The following is an 18,407-nucleotide window of genomic DNA, read 5'->3' as shown; positions in this document are numbered from 1 at the left end:
CCACAAAATAAAAAATGAAAACCGCAACCTTTTACTCATGACTCATTTGTGGTTTGGAAATGATTGCTAAAAGAACAATTCCGACATGATTCTGATCGATCGAAAAAAAATCAATATTAATATTATTATTATTTTTTTTAATAAAAGTTTTCATGTTAAGAATAAAAAATGGCGTCGATTAATTTCGATTAACAACAAATTTATTATTTTAAAGTTGCTACATTAAAAGTGTGAACGACTTGTTTTTCTATTAAACGGCTTGTTTTCCTTTGATTTATTATTATTATTTTTGATAAGAAAAAAAGATGGTGGAAGGGAGGGAAGAGGGGAGGGAGGGGGTTTAAAGTTTTCTTTCAAAATAAATCAATGGGAAATTAACGATGAAGGGTAAGAGGATAAATCTTTATGATTAATGTGAAAATTTTATTTTAAAATGCAAATTTTTTTAAAATTTAAAAAAAAAAAAATTGTTTTGATAAATATATGTAGAATATGTAATAATGATTATTATTATCATCAAGTTGTTATGTCACTAACCGGAATTTCACTTCCTGTCCAGAATCGATGCCAGTCAAGATGAAAGTGTTTGTGTGTGTGTCCATAAACCATCATAATCCATTGAGTAATGGGTCTCTCGACTCTCGATTCATACTTAAATAGTTATTATCATTATTATTATTTATTAAAACCATGTATAATCGATGAATGTAAGTTCAAATGTCAACAAACACATCAATAAAAAAAAATTAGTATACCATCTTCCGGGCGTTAATTTAAAAAAAAAAAAAAAAAAAAAAAAAACTTTTTAAACTGTCAATCATTTTACCTTTCGCCTAAAAAAAAAAAAATTCATCGAAGCGGGAAAAAAATGGCGAAAAAAAATTGTTGCGGTTGTTGTTTGTTTGTTTCCTTTTTTAAAAAAATAATTAGCGTATTGCTTTTACCGTAAAAATAATTTTATAAACGAGTTTTTGTAACGATTCTATTTTTTGCTCTTTTTTTTTTCCTGTGGCAAAAATTTTCTTTTTTTTTTCCATTTCCTATTTTTACGGATTAGAAATGTTTATAACAAACACCATGATGATGATGATGATGATGATAATATTTCAAATAAATAAATTTTCTTTGAAAAAAAAATAATTTTACGTAATTAAAAAAAAAAAATTTATTTTCGTTTAATCTTTTCTTATTATCAATTTTTTTTTTTTTATAAAAAAGTTTTTGATTATATTTAATTTGTAAAAAAAAAAAAAAAAGTCAAAAAGGCAAAAAAAAAAAAAAATTCTTAGTGAAATATAAAAAAGAAAAAGAAAAAAAAAAAAAAAAGTTATATAATTTAGATTATTTATTATATAATTGAGTACTTTTTTTTTTTTTAACGTTTCCAAGTTTTTTTTTTTTTTTATAAATTTATTATCACGAAGTTGATTATTTTCATAATTATAACTCGTAAAAAAAAAAAAAAAAATTATTTACGATTATTATTATTATTTTTTTTTTAATTACATTAAACGCCCATGATTAATTTAAAATACAAATGAAAATCCCACACCCCCCCAAAACAAAAAAAATTTTCTTTTTCTTTTTCAGTTAAAAAAGTTGCATGACTGAAAGAAAAAAAAGAAAAACTTTTGTTTAAATAATTATATCAAATTTTTATTAAAAAAAAAGAAAAAAAATTACATAAGAAATGAAATTAAATTTTTTTTTTTCTTTTTTTTTCATGTGGTTCATATTTTTATTATATAATCAAAAAAAAAAAAAAAAAAAGTTAAATTAATGTTTTTTAGTAGTGGTAATAATAATAATAATAATTGAAATTCTCGTAGATAAATTAAATTTTTTTTTTTTTTTTAGTTTCGAACGGAGAAAATGTTGATAGAAAATTAAAAAATTATACAAGTTCAGACAACGTTCGTGACGTTACATCTGAACATTTGTCAAATTTAAAGAAATTCGAAGAAGACGAATCACAAAGGTATCGTAGAGGAAGTGACGTAGAAAGAAAAACTCAAGTCGAAGAAGAATCTGATGATACCTACGATGATGAAGAAGATGATAGCGACATGTTTATGGAACCGATGGAAATAGAAAAAATTCAAGTCAAACCCGATGAAAATGAAGAGAAAATTAGTTCGAGTGAAATTTCACAATCGGAAAATATAAAAACGGAAATAGAAAACGAACGATCACTTCCGGCGACGAATGGAAAAATTCTTCCATCTTACGATAATCAACAAATGGCACAACATTTTTTCCCATCTTTTGCTCCGATATTTTCTTTGGGTCATTCAAGACCTCCTCAATTATATCATCAGGTTATTTATTTAATTAAAACCTCCTTTTTTTTTAAAAATGGTCGTTAAAATAAATAAAAAAAATTTTGTTTTATTTCTCTCTTAGGATCCATTTTACACAAGCAAAGCAAGAGTATCAACGAGTTTTACAACAGATTATAATCCTTTTAGGGTTTACAGAGATAATTCTTTTACCGTACCTATTTCGTTTGATGATGAAGCAATAACAACAAATATATTAGGTTCGGGAAATTTTGGTGTACTCAGAGGAGGTAATTACAAAATAATATCCATTGACCAATAGAAATTCTTTAATTAGCCACTAACTAAAAAATTATTATTTTTTTAAAGGAACTTTTTACAACGAAGGTGACAATTATCTTTTGGGATCTCATTATTCCAACAACGGTCACGGAAGACCTTATTTTTCAAATCCCCGACCACAAAAATACACGAACGGAGATTTTTTTTCAAATTTTAGAGATTTTGCGGAAATAAACACTCCGGCGAAACCATCATATTCTCAATATATAGTCGTTTACATAAATAAAAATTCAACAAAATACGATGAAAATGATCATCCGGTAACATCAAAATCAATAACTAAACCTAAAAATATATTCGAACAATTAGTTTTATTAGATCAAGGAGGAGGAGAAGGAGGAGACAATGATGAGGATGATGACGGTGGTTCTTCTTCTTACGATGATGAAATAAAAAATTCAGAAGAACAGAAAAAAATATCACATCACAAACAAAAATTAGAACTTTATAAACAAGAAAAATCAAATAAAAATATTAAATCTTATTATAAATACAGAGAATCTGGAAAAGAATTTTTGGAGCCGTTGTTGGCGCTAAGTTGATTAGTCGTGTTTAGTGAGATTTTACGAAAAAATTTTGTGAAATTTTTTTTTATTATAATCGGTTGAGGTTTTTAACAGATAATAAATTCCTCAACATCTCAAAAAGGACCTCGTTTTTTTTTTTTATTTTATTTTGTTTACTACGTCTTAGGAGGATGTACCTGAATAAGTGAACAAACTTAAGAAGAAATCGGAAAACGTATGGGAAATTATTAAAAAACTATTAAATTGTAATTGTTTAACAAAAAAAAAAATTTATTATTCAATGTTTTTTAAATCAACCATATATAGATTTTGTTTTTTTTTTCATTCGTGACTGACCATATACGACGGAATTTAAAAAAAAAAAAAAAAAAGGATAATTTATTTAAATAAATAAAATTATTACAAAAAGATTAAATAAATTAAAATGTTATGTAATAAAAAAAAAAAAAAAAGAGTATACAGTAGTCGTGTCGATATTATTATTATTATTATTGTGATTGATTGTCATTATACCCATTAAAAATTATAAATAAAAAAATAATTAAAAAACTTGTTTTTTTTTTTTTTCTTTTACATAAATATTAATATTATCGCTTAAACAAGGTTAACGGATATTACAATTTAATAATAATTTTTTTTGTAAATAAATAAAAATTGTTTATATTAAAAATAAAATAAAAATTTTTATTTCGATTTGTATTCCTTACTTTTTACCTCTAAAAGAGAGAGAGAGAGAGCATAAAACATAAGTACGCTTATAAAAATTTTTATTTAAAATTGTTGGCACTTAATATAAATTTTTTACAAAGTTTTTTTTAAAAATAAAAATAATAAAAAATTAGTCGATAAATATATAAATATAAAATAATACTTTAAAAAATATATATATAAATTTTACAATTTTTAACATTACAATCCATTCGTATTTAATACGTTAAAAATTAAATTTTTTTATTCTTTGTGAATAATAAAATGCCAGGAATTTTTCCATCTCAATTTCGTTAAATCATTTTGATTTAATTTAGTCGTACCGTAACTTAAAACAGAAAAAGTTTTAAATATCCAAATAATCCAAGCGCACCAGAAAAAAATTGTTATTTTCAAAAATTTCGCTATCGTTTTCCATTTTAAAACTTCCCTGAAATTATTAAGAAAAAAATTTTGTGAATGTTATTTCAAATAACAAAAAAATTGAATTAAATGAAATTCGCACGTACGATGGCAATGTACCTTAAAATAAAATGAAAATGTTCTAAAACTGCTGCGGTTAACATTATTTTAAAAACTAAGGCTGGAAGGTAGTGATGTAGAAACAAAGTTTTATCCATGAAAAAATACGGCAAATAATGAAGAAAATAAGCAACTCCAAGAATATTTCCCATTTTGCAAAATTTTTCCCATTCATTATCTGGAAGATCAAAACAATGTCGTCTTCTCCTCAACGAATAATATGTTAATAATATTATGTAAGAAAAAACACCAAACACTCCCGAGTACCAAATCAATATATTTCCCAAGAGGTGAATTTGAGCCTGAAACAAAATGAAATCCTTTAATTAAATACCCACGTCCCATTTTTTTTTAAAATTATTTTTTAAAAAAAATTTTGTTCTTACGTTGCTATTATGAGATACCCAATAGGCTGTAGTTCTTTTTAATAAAGGCCATTCTATAGGTTCACTTGAATACATGTGACTTTGAAGGGGTTCTTGGTATGAAAATAACATTTTAAATTGAAGTTCCGCCATTTTTTCCCAAAAACTCAAAGTTGTTGCTTTGGTTGGAATCATTTCAGCATTAACTAAATCTCTTTCTCTTTCTTTTTGATCTTCACCTGAACAAAATTTAATAAATTTATATCCGAAAAAAACTTAACCATTTATTTTATTGCTTTCATTTCTACTTTTATTTCTTTTGAGACCCAAAAATTATAAATAAATCAATGTATCCCCCCTTTAATAATTTGAATAACAATACTTTTAGTATATCGATGCTCCTCAACATTCCAAACGGTGTCGGGTTGATTAATAATACGATCCGTCACTATTTCGTGCTGATTGAAACCCCAATCAGGTAATTGACGACCACTAAATTTTAATGCTTGAGAAGAATTGAGATGAATCAATCTCACCTGTAATAAATTAATAGTAATTTATTTAGTTTATTGTAAAATTTCAGATACAATCCTTTAATTGAACATTACCACTAATGTTCCCCACCCCCCACCCCCTCATCGATGATTGTAAACGATTAAAAAAACATTTGCATAATATGAAAAGGTAACCTGAGATTGAATTGAAAGCCAAACATCTCCAAATTGTTCGCGATTTACGATATCCACCGTCCATAAACTTTGAGGCAACATGGAAACGTTGTAGTCAACGTAACAACTAACTTCCTGAAAAAAAAAATAATAATAATTTTTAATCATTCCTTCCGCTCAATTAAAGTTTAATATTTGATAATAAATATTTTATCTAAATATCTACTTGATTTTGTGGAGACATTGGTGCAGCTACATCGTGAGAATTTAACGCGCGACTGGTAATACCATGAACGAGTTGAATCACGTCTCCATGACGTATAACATCAACAGGTTCAGATACCCTTAAATCGTTACGATCGGGTCTTTTAACTATCCACCAATTATTGACATCTTTAAAAGAATAACAAGTAACTTGCTGTTGATGAGATGATCCTCTTTTATCAGGATACCTTAAAGGGTATACATGAACGTGGGAATGCAACCAACAGGTACGTCCGAAAGTGTGTCTCAACGTGATTTGAGAACCGTGGCCGACTTCAAGTGGTTGACCTTTAGTTATAGAAGCTAATCCTCCCTTTGAATTAAAAAAAAAAAAAATAATTTTCTGGTCACAAAAATACATTTTACAAAAAACACATTCTTATGGACATACTTACTTCTAAGCTAGCTTGAAAAGCACTCGTCATTACGCTATCGTGAGGACCGGCTTTTGTCAAAAAGGACAAATGTAAATAAAAAATTAATAAGTAAACTCCAACACTAACAAAAATAGCAATGAACAATTTTCCTAATGAATAAAATAATATTGACCGAATAGAAATATTTTGATTGCTGAGCATTTCCCAACAGGAATAAGCCACTATCCATAAACCGAGTAAATATGAAAAAATTCCAACGTATTTAACGCTAAAAAAAAAAAGTAAAATTTATAAGAGCAACTCGTAAATCGCTGATTTTAAATAAAATTAATGAGAAAACAAAAGAAAATTTTTTAAATTTACCACAATGAACATGTCAATGATGCAAATGACAGGGTAAGCCAAAAGCACCAGGATGAATTATGAAATTTTAAGCTGTGCTTCTTAAATTTCAAAATGCATAACAAACCGAAAATGGCAAAAAAAAGAAGAATTGATTCCATGAGTAAAAATCTTGACTGAGTGAGAAGAGCGTTATCTAAAATTAAAACAAAAACAACTAATAAAGTTTTATTTATATAAATAATACGTAATCGAATTTTATTTGAAAATAACTCACCACATACAAGTAAAAGTCCGGCTACGGTTGCTGTCCATTGTCTAAAACCTAATTCTAACATGACGTGATAAGCAACGGGTACTAATAAGGTACCACAAAAAGCAGGAACAAATCTTAGAGTGAAAAGTGGGATATCTTCACCATAGGCGCTCCCAATTTTTTCAAATTTTAAATGTCCTGTAAAACATGAATAATTAAAACAAACGACTTTATTACAATTATTTTTTAATATTTTTAAAGTAATAATAATAATAATAATAACTCACCATTAAAACCGGAGAAAAAAGTAGCAAGAGATACAAGTTGTTTACCAAGTGGTGGATGAGAATCAAAAAAAAAAATTTTTTTCAAATACAAACTTATGTATTTTCCATAATGTAATTCATCGAAAACAACAAACCTGAAAAATATTATTACTATTATTATTATTATTAACACAAACTATTCTTTCAACAAAATTTTTTTTTTTTAAATTAAAAACTTTGTCATAAGTCTTTCTTCTCCAAATGACTCTCTCTCTCTTTCTCTTCTCTTGTCTCTCTCTTTCTTCTCCAAATTATGTATATGGAATAATTTTTTTTTAAATGTATTTGTCGAACAAATCAAATTTTTTAAATCATTCAACTGCAGTTAATAAATAATAATGTTTAGTACATGCATATATACATTAATATTTACATAATAATTTTTAAAACTACAAATTAAAATTAAAAATCTATGAAACTCATAAGTAATTTACTTTACTTTTAATTAATAAAATTTTAAAATTATCAGATATTGATTTGATTACCCGAAAAAAAGAGAAAATAAATTTGTAAATAAAAAAGAAAGAAAGAAAAGTGACATTTGACCCAGCATTTTTCTAATTTTCTATTTAAAGTACATTGTTAATTGTACCTGGGTTCTTCAAGTTTATAAAACCTTGTTATTAAACTAATCACAAACAAAAAACTGGCAACCATATCAACTTTAAATTTAAATGATAATTGATAATCTTCTTGTTCTTCATCATTATTTTTATTTACATCAGTCTCAATTTTCTTTTTAGATTGAATGGAATTTGCTTGATTAACATTCTAAAAAAATAAAAAATAAAAATTGAATTAATAAAAACATTTTGTGAAGATTTAAATGCAAATTTCAATAAATTTATTCTTAGCATTTCACACACTTGTTAATAAAGTTCAAAAATATGTCATTATTAAACTCACTTTTTTGTTACATAAAGGTTGTTGTTGTTGTTGTTGTGTTTTGTCAATAACATTAATTTTCTTGTCCATTTTAAAACAAAAAAATAATTTATAGCTGCTTTTAAAATAAATTTAATTGAAAATTGAATTGTTTTACATTTTTACCGATAGTAATAAACTTGAATATGTCAGGTTGTAACGGTACTTTAAATAAACATTCTTAACCTAAAATTCTTGATATTAAATAAATCATTAATTTTTTTTAAATAAACTCAAGTGTTTGATATTTTACTTTATCCAACCACTATAAAATGATATTATTCAATATCATAAATTTAGAAAAAATTTTTTTAAAAAAATCAATTATTTACACGTAAATTATTTTCGTTTCTTATGTTTATCAACAGAATTTTAAAACGGTACATAACTTATTTAAAATATCACTAGATGTCTCTGACAACAATTTCGTTTTTGGTAAAATAAAAATTATACAAAAAATTTAAATTAATAATATTTTGGTAATATATTTTTACTGATATGTAATTTTTTATAAAGTGCATTTTCTAATAAGTTTGTTAAAAACAAATCATTTCAAAATTTTTTTTTTCTTCATAAACATAAGCTACGACAATGTACTTAAGAAAAATAAATTTTCTACTAAAAAATTAATATTGCTTGTCTAATTACAATAACAATTGTATTAATGAATATTTATAAAAATGACTGTGCACAAATAGTAACAATTTACCATCATTAATATCACACAAAAAATTTACAAACAAGTAAAACCTTTCTATTAAAATAGGGTTATAAAAAATAATAATAACATATAGAAAATCATAAAAAAATACAATATAATTTATCATTTTTTTTTGTATATACACAAAATTTAACAGTAATATTTACTTAGGAATGTTTTTCTTTTTCCCAATCTTAGCTAAAAAAACCTTTGGTAATGAGATCTTTGAAAGTGAATAAGGTTTTATATATTAAATACTAAAAGCAAACTTGATAAATTGCTGGTACTTTTTAACTTATTATTATGATAAAAAAATAAAAATTTAATCAATGGCATAAAGTAAGTTTTGTTCAAACATTAATAATACCTCTCTTGTATACATTTGTAAATTTTATTCTAATATAAAAGACTAGAAATACTTAAAACATAGATTTATCATTTTGGATTTTAAAAAAAATCCCACTTTAACAAAAAAAAAAAAATTCAATTAGGATGATTCATCTGAAGATCAGGTATTGCTTTAGATGGATCACAAGTAAATGAAACAGTAATTGCGTACCTGACGCCTGACAAAACTTTTTCCACATAATGAGGATTTTCAGCTCCAGATGTGAATATTGAAACTCTGCCTTTTTTCGGTTCAACTACAGATGTAGAATTATCACTATTTATAAACATAAATCTTCCTCCCGAAAAATCTTTTTTAAAATCGTTTAAATAAAGAAGTGATGTGTAATGAAATGATTCATATGTTTCCTGCAAATTTAAATATAAAAAAATAATTAATTTATAATAAAACATTAAATATTAAGAGATTTGAGGAAAGAATTTAAATGATTAAAATAAACAACTTGAAGTCTTCCAGATGAATCACCTAAAATATTTTTACTACTAATTTAAAAAATTAAATGTTTCAAGTATTTTTTTTTTTACCTTATCAATATGTTTGTGCCAATATTCATCATGTAACGTTTTTGGTTGTGCATTTGTTAAACGAGAAAAAAATGTCGGATAAGTCAAATACAAATTTTCAAAATTTATTTGAAAATGTTGAGCAATGGCTTTTTGAATTTTATTTTTTACCATCCTGTAATAAATAATAATTTTATTTATTCATTTATTTTAATTAATTAATTAAAAATTAATAGTGCATAAGCATTGGTGGTTAAAAAAAAAAATAAAACCAACGTGTATGTTAAAAAATCTTCCTTTTTTATAACGTTTGCAATATCTGGTAATTTATAAAAATTTACAAAACTTTGTCCATGGGATAATGCACCAGAATGAACATCAAGAATTGATGCACCACCATCAGAACCTCCAAGAGCTATACCATTTTCTGCAAATTTTAATAATGTCTTAACTTCTGAACTTGATATTATTGTATCAGAAACTAAACGTCCACAAAACTGAGGAGCACAATCTAAAAAAAAAAAAAAAAATTTTTAATAAAATTAAAATGTGCTTTTGCAACAAGAGCAATAATTACAAGTATTAAATACCTTTAAACTTGGATAGTTCTGTAATATATGAATCAGAACAAGGTATATTTATTTCTCTTTTTTCAAGTAAATCTTTTTGAAAAGCAAAAACAACTTCTTTCTTTTTTAAAATTGAAAAATACACTACAGTGAAAGTACAAATAACTAATACTGATCTAGTCCAAAATCTTTGATTCGGGAAAGTTGGTAAAGCACCGAACCTCCTAAAAAAAAAATTTTTTTAGATAATTAATCAACGGCTTATACTTTCCTTTTTCAACTGTCTACATGTTGTAATAATAAACCCAGATTTTTTCTTTTGTTTCTTCTAACTTAAAATGACAGCCGAAGATTTAGCCGGTAAAAGTTTGACAATGTTTGGCCGCCAAAAGTGTAGCCAATAGTCAATAAAAATTCTTTCCTTCTTCACTAAAAACTCTTAGTTATTATTATTATTATGTTGAAAGAGTTAAAAAACACTTTTTTAAATTAATTATTAATATTTAATTAAAAATTAATGTAAATTGTCGTACAATAGGGGCGTGCACCCACATAAATATATAAAAAAATTATGACTAAAACTTATCACATAGTTTTTTAAGACTATTTAAAAAAATTTTTTTTTAAAAATTAAATTATAATAAAATCGTATTTGTTTTAAAATAATTTTTTTTTTTAAAAAAAAGGTAAAGTACAATAGTACTCACGAATTAACTTGAGATTGTTGAGATTGGTTATTTGGAACATTTTCTGTTATGTTTTTTAATATTTTTTTACGATTGTTAATATTGATATCCGCCATTGAATTACAATGAATATACAATCTATGTAAAAAGTTCAGTAATAAAGTTTTTCCTTTTTTTTTATAAATCACTAGTGTAGAAATTAAATTTTAAATACTGAATATTAATAAAAATTATTTATTACAAATTATTAAATTCATTTAATTTTATTTTACTTGTACCGCAAATAAATGTAATTATTTTTTCTAATCTATAACTAAATGAAATTAAAACGTTTTAATAGAAGGCACTGAAATATTGTATTCATAATATTTGTATGTAAATGTATTTATATATATTTTATTAATAAATTTATTTATATTTATATATGTATTAGTGACATTTAAAACATTTAGTGAATATGTCATTAATTGAAGAGTACTATGAGCTTAATGAGGCTGAAGAAGTATTGGTTATTTGGAAAATTTTACAGATAATATTTTATGCATCTGCAGCTTGTTTGGGGTTATGGTGTGGTTATACCATTGCTATTTTGAGGTTAAAATTCGAAAACAAATGTTATTTATTTACATCTATAAAAGTTGTATCAGAAAATGACATGAATTACGCCTCCGTCAATTGGGAAAGTGATTCCTGGTGTGATTATTGTCAATACTGCATGGTATCTTCTTTCATAGTGGCTACCATTTGGGCTACTTTTTTTCTTATGTGCGGAAAAGGTGGAAAGTCAATATCAGGGTCTGTTCGTTTAATTGTTTCAAAGCTTAGTTGCTGTAGTTTTCTATGAGTTTTACTAAAAAAACATAAGTATCATATGCAAACAAATTAATGATATTTTAAATCCCTTGCTTTCAGATTGCCCCAGCCCTGGAGAATTGTATGGCCATCTCTCATTTTTAATTTAATTTTTTTTTTACTTGCTTTAAGTGTTGCTATTTACATTCAAAAAGGAACAGACTTCTTCTGCTTTCAAGTTGATCCAATGAAAAATTTACAACCCAAATCATTGATCAAATATTGCACACCATTAGAATTTTTTGTATTCGATGATCCTCACATAACATCTTTTCAAATTGAAACGGTTACAAAAACATCTTGGGGCTGTGCTGTGTCTTGGCTTATTCTATTTCTCATTTCTTTTGCTCGCATAATTTTTGTTATAGATTTTGATTTGTACAAAATATGTGTTTTTAAAATTGGAGAAATGATTCAAAATAAAAAAGAAGAAGTTTTAAAAATTACTAATTATGAGGAGCCTAAAAAAGTTCATTTTGGATATGAAACTGGTAGAGTACATAATGATGAAGTTGAAAAAGATAATAAAATACATACAAAAGAAAAATATTTACCCTTCCAACAACGTACTCTCTATTATGTTGGTAATGATATAAGAATGCTCAATCATGAAAAAAATAGAAAACCAGTTTTGTTACTCGATCAAGCATATAAACTAAATAAACACAATATTGTTTTGAAACCAATTAATATACCTGAACCAAGTTATTGTAGTGTTAATAAAGTACCTTCTTTTCAAAGTCAAAATTCACTACAAGATCTACCAGAACTTACTCCTAATCAATTTAAAAATTTAAAAGATAGTTTCTTTATACGAGAAAAAATTGATAAATTTATTAAGAAAAAGAAAAAAATTTGCTAAAATACTTTTAATTATTTTTAATCATGTTTTTATTAATTTATTATTTATATTTTTATAATAGCACTAAAAATAGTTATCATACCTGAATCCGCTGTCATTTATCTATCTATCTATCTTGATTTAAAGATCAAACAATCCCTTAATCTAATTAAAAAATTTTTTGGTTTGGTTGTTTCACAATAAAAATAAAGTATTGAAGTATTTTTTTAGCAGCAAATGTATATAAATTGCATAATAGATTTTTTTGAGTAGAATTAAAGTAATAAAAAGGTGTGAGAGTGCGTGTGTGTGTGACGTAGAAAACGTTTAAAAAATTTACATTTACTGACGGTAAAATTATATTATTATTATATCAAGTATTTTGGCTGTTGTAAGTGTATTTTTAATGCACTCTTTCAGTAAATCCTTTTAATAACTTCTTCCGAACAAAGTGTACCTTATAGGTTTTCTTGAACATGCAGGATGAATACATTTTTGGCCATCTTTAATAGTATCAGGTTGATCAAAAGGTATGCACAAACTTTTGGCTCCCATAACTGGTGCACCTGGTTCAACATCTTGGTCTCTAAATACATTAAATAAAAAAAATCATTAAAAATAAAAAAGAATACAACTTTAAATAATGAAAATATTCATTTCAATAGAAAAAAAAATGCATTTTTGTGAGTTTTAACAAAATGCAAATAATAATTTGCATTAATGAAGAAAAAATGAAAATAGATAAAATAAATAATTATTATTATTATTATTAGGTACTACCTGGCACTGTCCTTTTTTATATTATCTTCGCAGGCTTCCTCTTCGCAAAAAGGAGCTAAAATAATATTTTTCTTATCCAAAGCGGGACAAAATTGACTCCATTCGTTCACTCTCACGGTATGAGATTTTAAATCGTCCGTTGCTTTTTTAAGTAAATTTTCCTGGATATTTTTTAAAAGTTTTTTCGTTTCCGGTATTTTGTTTGTTAATTGTATTTGTATTTTTTCTCCGGTATCTCTTCTCACAGCAGTCAGCTGTCCTTTTTCTAAATCAGTTGGTCCAAGTTCTACTCTTAATGGTACTCCCTAAAAACAAAACACTTACTGTAAATACTATAAGCAATTAAAAATTAAAATTTCATTTCGATCCCTAAGTAATTAATTGCAAAGTTAAGTCCAAACCGCCAGATTTTTTAAATTCATGAATTACTCTAAAATTACAAAAAATAAAGGACTCACTTTTAATTCCCAATGATTAAATTTCCAACCAGGTGAATAATTGTCTCGATCATCTAATTTAACCCTTATTCCAGAATTAATAAAATCTTTTTCCAAATTTTTACAAGCATTCAATAAATTTTTTTTTTCTTCTTCTTTTAAACTGGCCGTTATACCGCAAGGAACAATTACAAGTTGATAACTTGATGCTTCCGGTGGAAGAACTAAACCCTTGTTGTCTGCATGCACCATTATCATTATTCCTAGAAAATCAAAAAGAATGAAATACATTGGTTAATACTCCTAAATTAAGAGTCGAGTATTAATTAGTAAGCATAAAATAAAAATGAATTAAAAAATTATTACCTATACTTCGAGTGGTTATTCCCCAAGAGTTTTGATAAACAAATTTTTTTTCTTGAGTTTCCGGATCCTCGTATACGATATTAAACATTTTAGAAAAGTTTTGTCCCAAATGATGAGATGTAGCTGCTTGAATGCCTCTTCCAGAAGCAGGAATAAATGCTTCGACTGTCGTCGTAAAATCACTTCCAGCAAATTTTTCTTTTTTCGTTTTCCAACCTTTTACAACGGGTATTGCTAAAAGGTCTGTGTAAACTCTAGCGTATAAATCTATAAAAATTAAAAAAAAAAAAAAAAAAATTAGTTTTTAATAAATCCATTAAGGTTCAACATCTTAAAACTTACTAGACACCTACCGAGAATTTGATAAACTTCAGTTTCAGCATCTTTATAAGAAGCAAAAGCCGTATGACCTTCCTGCCAAAGAAACTCTCTTGTTCTTAAAAATGGTTGTGGATGTTTAAATTCCCAACGAACGACATTATTCCACTGATTGAGTTTTATGGGTAGATCTCGGTATGACTGAACCCATTTTGAAAATGCTGGATACATGACAGTTTCAGACGTAGGCCTTATAGCAATGTGCTCAGATAAATCTGATTCTCCAGATTTTGTTACCCATGCCACTTCAGGTGCAAAATCATCAATGTGATTTTTTTCTTTTTCTAATACCGATTTTGAGACAAAAATTGGAAAATAACAATTAACAACTCCCAGGGATTTGATTTCACCATCCAAAAAATTTCTTATTACTTCCCAAAGGGCAAAAGACCAAGGACGTAAAATGTAACAACCGCTCACGTCGTAATATTCTATCATTTCTCCCTTGGTAATCACTTGTGAATACCATTCGGGTAAATTTTCTTCTTTCGTTGCTTCTAAACCTAACCGGGTTTTTGATTGTTTTCCTCCATCTTTTTTACCTTTATCATTTTCAACTTTTTTCGGAGTTTTTTGAACTTTTTGTTGATTTTCCGTATTTTTTTTAGGGGTTACTTTCTTTTTTTCAAAATGAGAATCCTTTGGAACTTTTTCCATGTTTTCTCTGTCTTTTTTCCATTGAATAGCTATTTGCTCCAATTCTTGATTGTTTATAGGTAGAGATTTCGTTTTTAAGGATGATTCTTTAAATTCAGAGATGTTATTTTTAACCGGTACTTTTTCAACATTATCAACGTTGGATAAGCAAGTTTTGGTGCTTCCATCAGGTATGTGAATCAATACCAACGATCTAAAATTTAAAATGTTATAAATTATACAGTAATTATATAAGAAATAAAACAAAAACCATAAGTTAAAATATATTACTTTACTTTTATTATTTGGGGAGTGATTCAATATATATTTATATAAAACTGTTTCATCAAATAACAAATATCTTGCAGAGAGCTTTCAACCACAAATTAATTGATATTTATTTGCAAAATATATTGAAAACAAAATACTTACTTTTTTGGTTGAAATGCAACATCACATATGAAATAACCTAATCTCTGCAACTGAATTATGTCTCCAACTTTTAAATTTTTTAAATTTTCGTCTCCAATATATTTAACTGATTTTTTGCTATTATAATTAACGTATTGTTTAAAATCTTCATCTTTTCCAAGTACGGATTTTGTTATTATATGATCGTAAAATAATATTTCAACGGGAGTTAAATCATTTGATTCTGCGAGCCAAGTAATTTTAAGAGTTTTTTTAAAATCGGTATCTTGTAAATTAGTTTCTGCATCAACAGACGCAATTCCTCCATCGTTATTTCTGAAAAAAAAAAAAAAATTTTTATTAAAAAATCATGCAAAATAATTTTTAGCCCTTAGCATTTTTTAACTTTATTTTACCGATTAATTTTTTTTATTTTAAGATTTCCCCAATTAATGAATGTCACATTCTCAGACTCGCGAAGACGAATCGCATCTGCAGCTTCAATGAAAATCTTAGGACCAGTTACAACAGTCTTAGATCCAAGCTCAGGATTTTTTGGGTGTTTATTGACAGTTAAGGTTTCTTCTTTGGCATCTAATACGTTTACCTTAACTGTTTCACTTTCTTTTAATGCCGTATATCGGGGTGCAATAGGATCAATAATCTGTAAAAACATTACATTTAGCGGAGAAAAAAAAAAAAAACGTTTTCAAATGTTTATTTTTTTCTTTGATCTATACATACCTTTTTATTAAACGCCCATATTTTGTCCCATTCCATTTGGACAACAGATCTTGAAGAACCTTGTGCTATAATAAATTGTTTCAAGCCTTCAACTGTCAATCCTCTTCTTACAACTCCTCGTACGGTAGGAAGTCTAGGATCCTCCCTGAAAATAAAAATTTTAAATTAAGTATAGTGAAATAATAGTAATAAAATACAACAGTTAAAATAAAAAATTAAATACTTAACTTAGTAGTAAAAATAATGATTAAGAAAAGTTTAATAATGTTAGATAATAAATTAATGTTTAAGAAAAAGTAAAAAACCTATTTTTATTTTAATTATTGGCAAATCTATTGATATTTAAAACTTTGTCAAAAAGTATATTTTTGTGTTAAAATATTAAAATTAAATTTTTAAAATTAAAAAAAAAAATTTTATAAAATAAAATATAAGAATACCAACCAGCTTTCAACAATTTTGTTATCAACGAACCAAGTCAATTTTCTTTTGGATAAAACAGTATTTGTCATATTCAGCCTAGAATATTCCCATATATAAGGCTTTCGAAGATTTAAAACATCAATAAACCAATAAAATTGCTCATCACGATCATGATATTCCATAGTACGCAATGCATGTGTCACACCTTCGATGCTATCGACAATTGGACAAGCAAAGTCATATGTAGGATACACTCTAAAATAAGAAGAAAAATTGAGATGAGAAAATGTGAAAAGAGTATTGATGCAATATTTTAAAATTCATTTTTTTTTTTTTTGTTTTCTTAAAAAAATTTTAAACAAGATAAACCTAAAAAGTACTTACTTGTATTTTAATCCTGTTTTAGGATGTGGTTCAGTTTTGCATCTGTATATTGTAGGATCACGCATACAACCATTATCACTTTCCATATCAATTTTCGCGCGGACACAACATTTTTTACCTACTTCAGTACCTTCAACCATTTCCTTCCACATTTTAAAATTTTTTTCTTTACTATTATTCCTGTTTTTAGATTCAACTCTTTGCTCTCTTTCTTGCTTCATTATTTCTGGATCTGTATCATCCACATAAGCTTTGCCATTTTCTAAAAGTTTTGTGCACATTTCAAGCATTACATCAAAATAATCTGAAGTATGAGAAAATTTATCTGGCTTTATTTGAAGGAGTGATACATCTTCTAATATTACTTTTTCAAAATCTGCTTTTTCTTTATCAGGATTTGTATCATCAAACCTCATAATCAATTTTCCATCGAATAATTCTTTGTAATACTGATTTAATAATGCTGCTTTTGCATGACCAATGTGTAAATAACTGTAAATAAACAAATATTAAAATTTAATAATAAAGTAAAATATTAAATATTAAATTTAAAATTAAGTTTAATTTTAAAATAAAAATGAAAATGAAATTAAGTTTTTAATGTGAAATCTAAAAAATTATAAAATTGAAAGTACAAGTAAACAATATTCGAGTTGGAATGTCATAATTCTTTTATTTTATTTATTTTTTTAAATTCTTGATGTAATAATTTTGTAAAACTTTTAATAGCAATTTTTAATTTGATTAAAATCAGTTAAATCTAAAACTAATTTCATTTTTAATTTTTTAACTTACCCACTAGCTTCAGGAGGAAATCTTACAACTACTTTTCCTTTTTCTGCACCTGGTAAATCGACAAATTTTCCAATGTCTTGATTTTCATTCTCAGCAGAATTTAAATCCTTAGTAGTTTGGGATGGTTGCTTGATAAAATTCAAAATAGAATTTATTTCAGGTAAGTTTTTGATGTATTTAAACCATCTGGTGACATTTTTGAGATTGTCTTTATTAATTATATTTTCTTCAAAGTTTTCTTTGCCTAAATGAAAATTATAATAAAAATTATGAAGTAATTAAATTTTGAATTTAGTTTATTAATTTCCAAACTTACAAAACAATGCTCCCCAAACAGCAAAGTCAGCAATTGTTAATTGATGTCCCACTAGGTAGGAAAATGAGCTTAAAGAATAATCCAGGTACTGTAATGATTTTTCAAACTGCTGGCTGCATGTCAAAGGACCAATTGCAAATGAAATCCAGTGATTTACTTCAATTTCTTCTAAAGGGGTTTTCCCATACAATTGTAACTCACGTTTGTAGTTGGCTAAGTATCTACTAATACTGGCATCTGAGCTTAAAATTTCAGCTGTATTAATTTTCAGCTATTA

General features: G+C 25.8%; 5 protein-coding genes across 5 annotated transcripts in view; 2 read left to right on the top strand and 3 right to left on the bottom strand.

Moving 5' to 3' along the window:
- Positions 1–868: 868 nt before the first annotated feature.
- Phum_PHUM236700 (uncharacterized protein) lies at positions 869–3,163 on the top strand (the record flags this gene model as incomplete). The annotated part of the gene is made up of 4 exons (XM_002426068.1): positions 869–890; positions 1,909–2,318; positions 2,404–2,569; positions 2,667–3,163. 4 exons carry the CDS (start codon positions 869–871, stop codon positions 3,161–3,163), a joined length of 1,095 nt encoding a protein of 364 aa, XP_002426113.1.
- Positions 3,164–4,202: 1,039 nt separating this feature from the next.
- On the bottom strand, positions 4,203–7,951 carry Phum_PHUM236690 (protein O-mannosyltransferase, putative; the record flags this gene model as incomplete). Its single annotated transcript, XM_002426067.1, has 12 exons — positions 4,203–4,286; positions 4,366–4,680; positions 4,765–4,982; positions 5,126–5,279; positions 5,433–5,546; positions 5,638–5,988; positions 6,071–6,320; positions 6,416–6,590; positions 6,672–6,848; positions 6,938–7,071; positions 7,569–7,747; positions 7,883–7,951. The coding sequence occupies 12 exons, from the start codon at positions 7,949–7,951 to the stop codon at positions 4,203–4,205; spliced, it is 2,220 nt and encodes a 739-aa protein (XP_002426112.1).
- A 1,132-nt stretch (positions 7,952–9,083) lies between these two features.
- Positions 9,084–10,883, bottom strand: Phum_PHUM236680 (uncharacterized protein; the record flags this gene model as incomplete). The annotated part of the gene is made up of 5 exons (XM_002426066.1): positions 9,084–9,356; positions 9,534–9,687; positions 9,789–10,023; positions 10,103–10,302; positions 10,789–10,883. 5 exons carry the CDS (start codon positions 10,881–10,883, stop codon positions 9,084–9,086), a joined length of 957 nt encoding a protein of 318 aa, XP_002426111.1.
- Positions 10,884–11,224: 341 nt separating this feature from the next.
- Phum_PHUM236670 (uncharacterized protein) lies at positions 11,225–12,664 on the top strand (the record flags this gene model as incomplete). The annotated part of the gene is made up of 3 exons (XM_002426065.1): positions 11,225–11,562; positions 11,752–12,422; positions 12,543–12,664. 3 exons carry the CDS (start codon positions 11,225–11,227, stop codon positions 12,662–12,664), a joined length of 1,131 nt encoding a protein of 376 aa, XP_002426110.1.
- Positions 12,665–12,889: 225 nt separating this feature from the next.
- Positions 12,890–18,407, bottom strand: part of Phum_PHUM236660 (prolyl-tRNA synthetase, putative) — a gene marked incomplete at both ends in the record, with an annotated part of 5,652 nt that continues 134 nt past the window's right edge. Inside the window, 12 exons of the mRNA XM_002426064.1 lie at positions 12,890–13,046; positions 13,241–13,545; positions 13,699–13,940; positions 14,044–14,310; positions 14,397–15,418; positions 15,490–15,804; positions 15,885–16,132; positions 16,213–16,357; positions 16,657–16,890; positions 17,020–17,511; positions 17,815–18,058; positions 18,131–18,372. Of these exons, the coding sequence (XP_002426109.1) occupies positions 12,890–13,046; positions 13,241–13,545; positions 13,699–13,940; positions 14,044–14,310; positions 14,397–15,418; positions 15,490–15,804; positions 15,885–16,132; positions 16,213–16,357; positions 16,657–16,890; positions 17,020–17,511; positions 17,815–18,058; positions 18,131–18,372 (3,913 nt within the window). The remainder of the gene's footprint in view (positions 13,047–13,240; positions 13,546–13,698; positions 13,941–14,043; positions 14,311–14,396; positions 15,419–15,489; positions 15,805–15,884; positions 16,133–16,212; positions 16,358–16,656; positions 16,891–17,019; positions 17,512–17,814; positions 18,059–18,130; positions 18,373–18,407) is intronic.

The sequence above is a fragment of the Pediculus humanus genome, genomic scaffold, assembly GCF_000006295.1.
Source record: "Pediculus humanus corporis 1103172107610 genomic scaffold, whole genome shotgun sequence".
Classification (NCBI taxonomy): domain Eukaryota; kingdom Metazoa; phylum Arthropoda; class Insecta; order Psocodea; family Pediculidae; genus Pediculus; species Pediculus humanus.
Note: the sequence above shows the minus strand (reverse complement) of the source record. Positions and strands in the feature narration are given on the sequence as shown.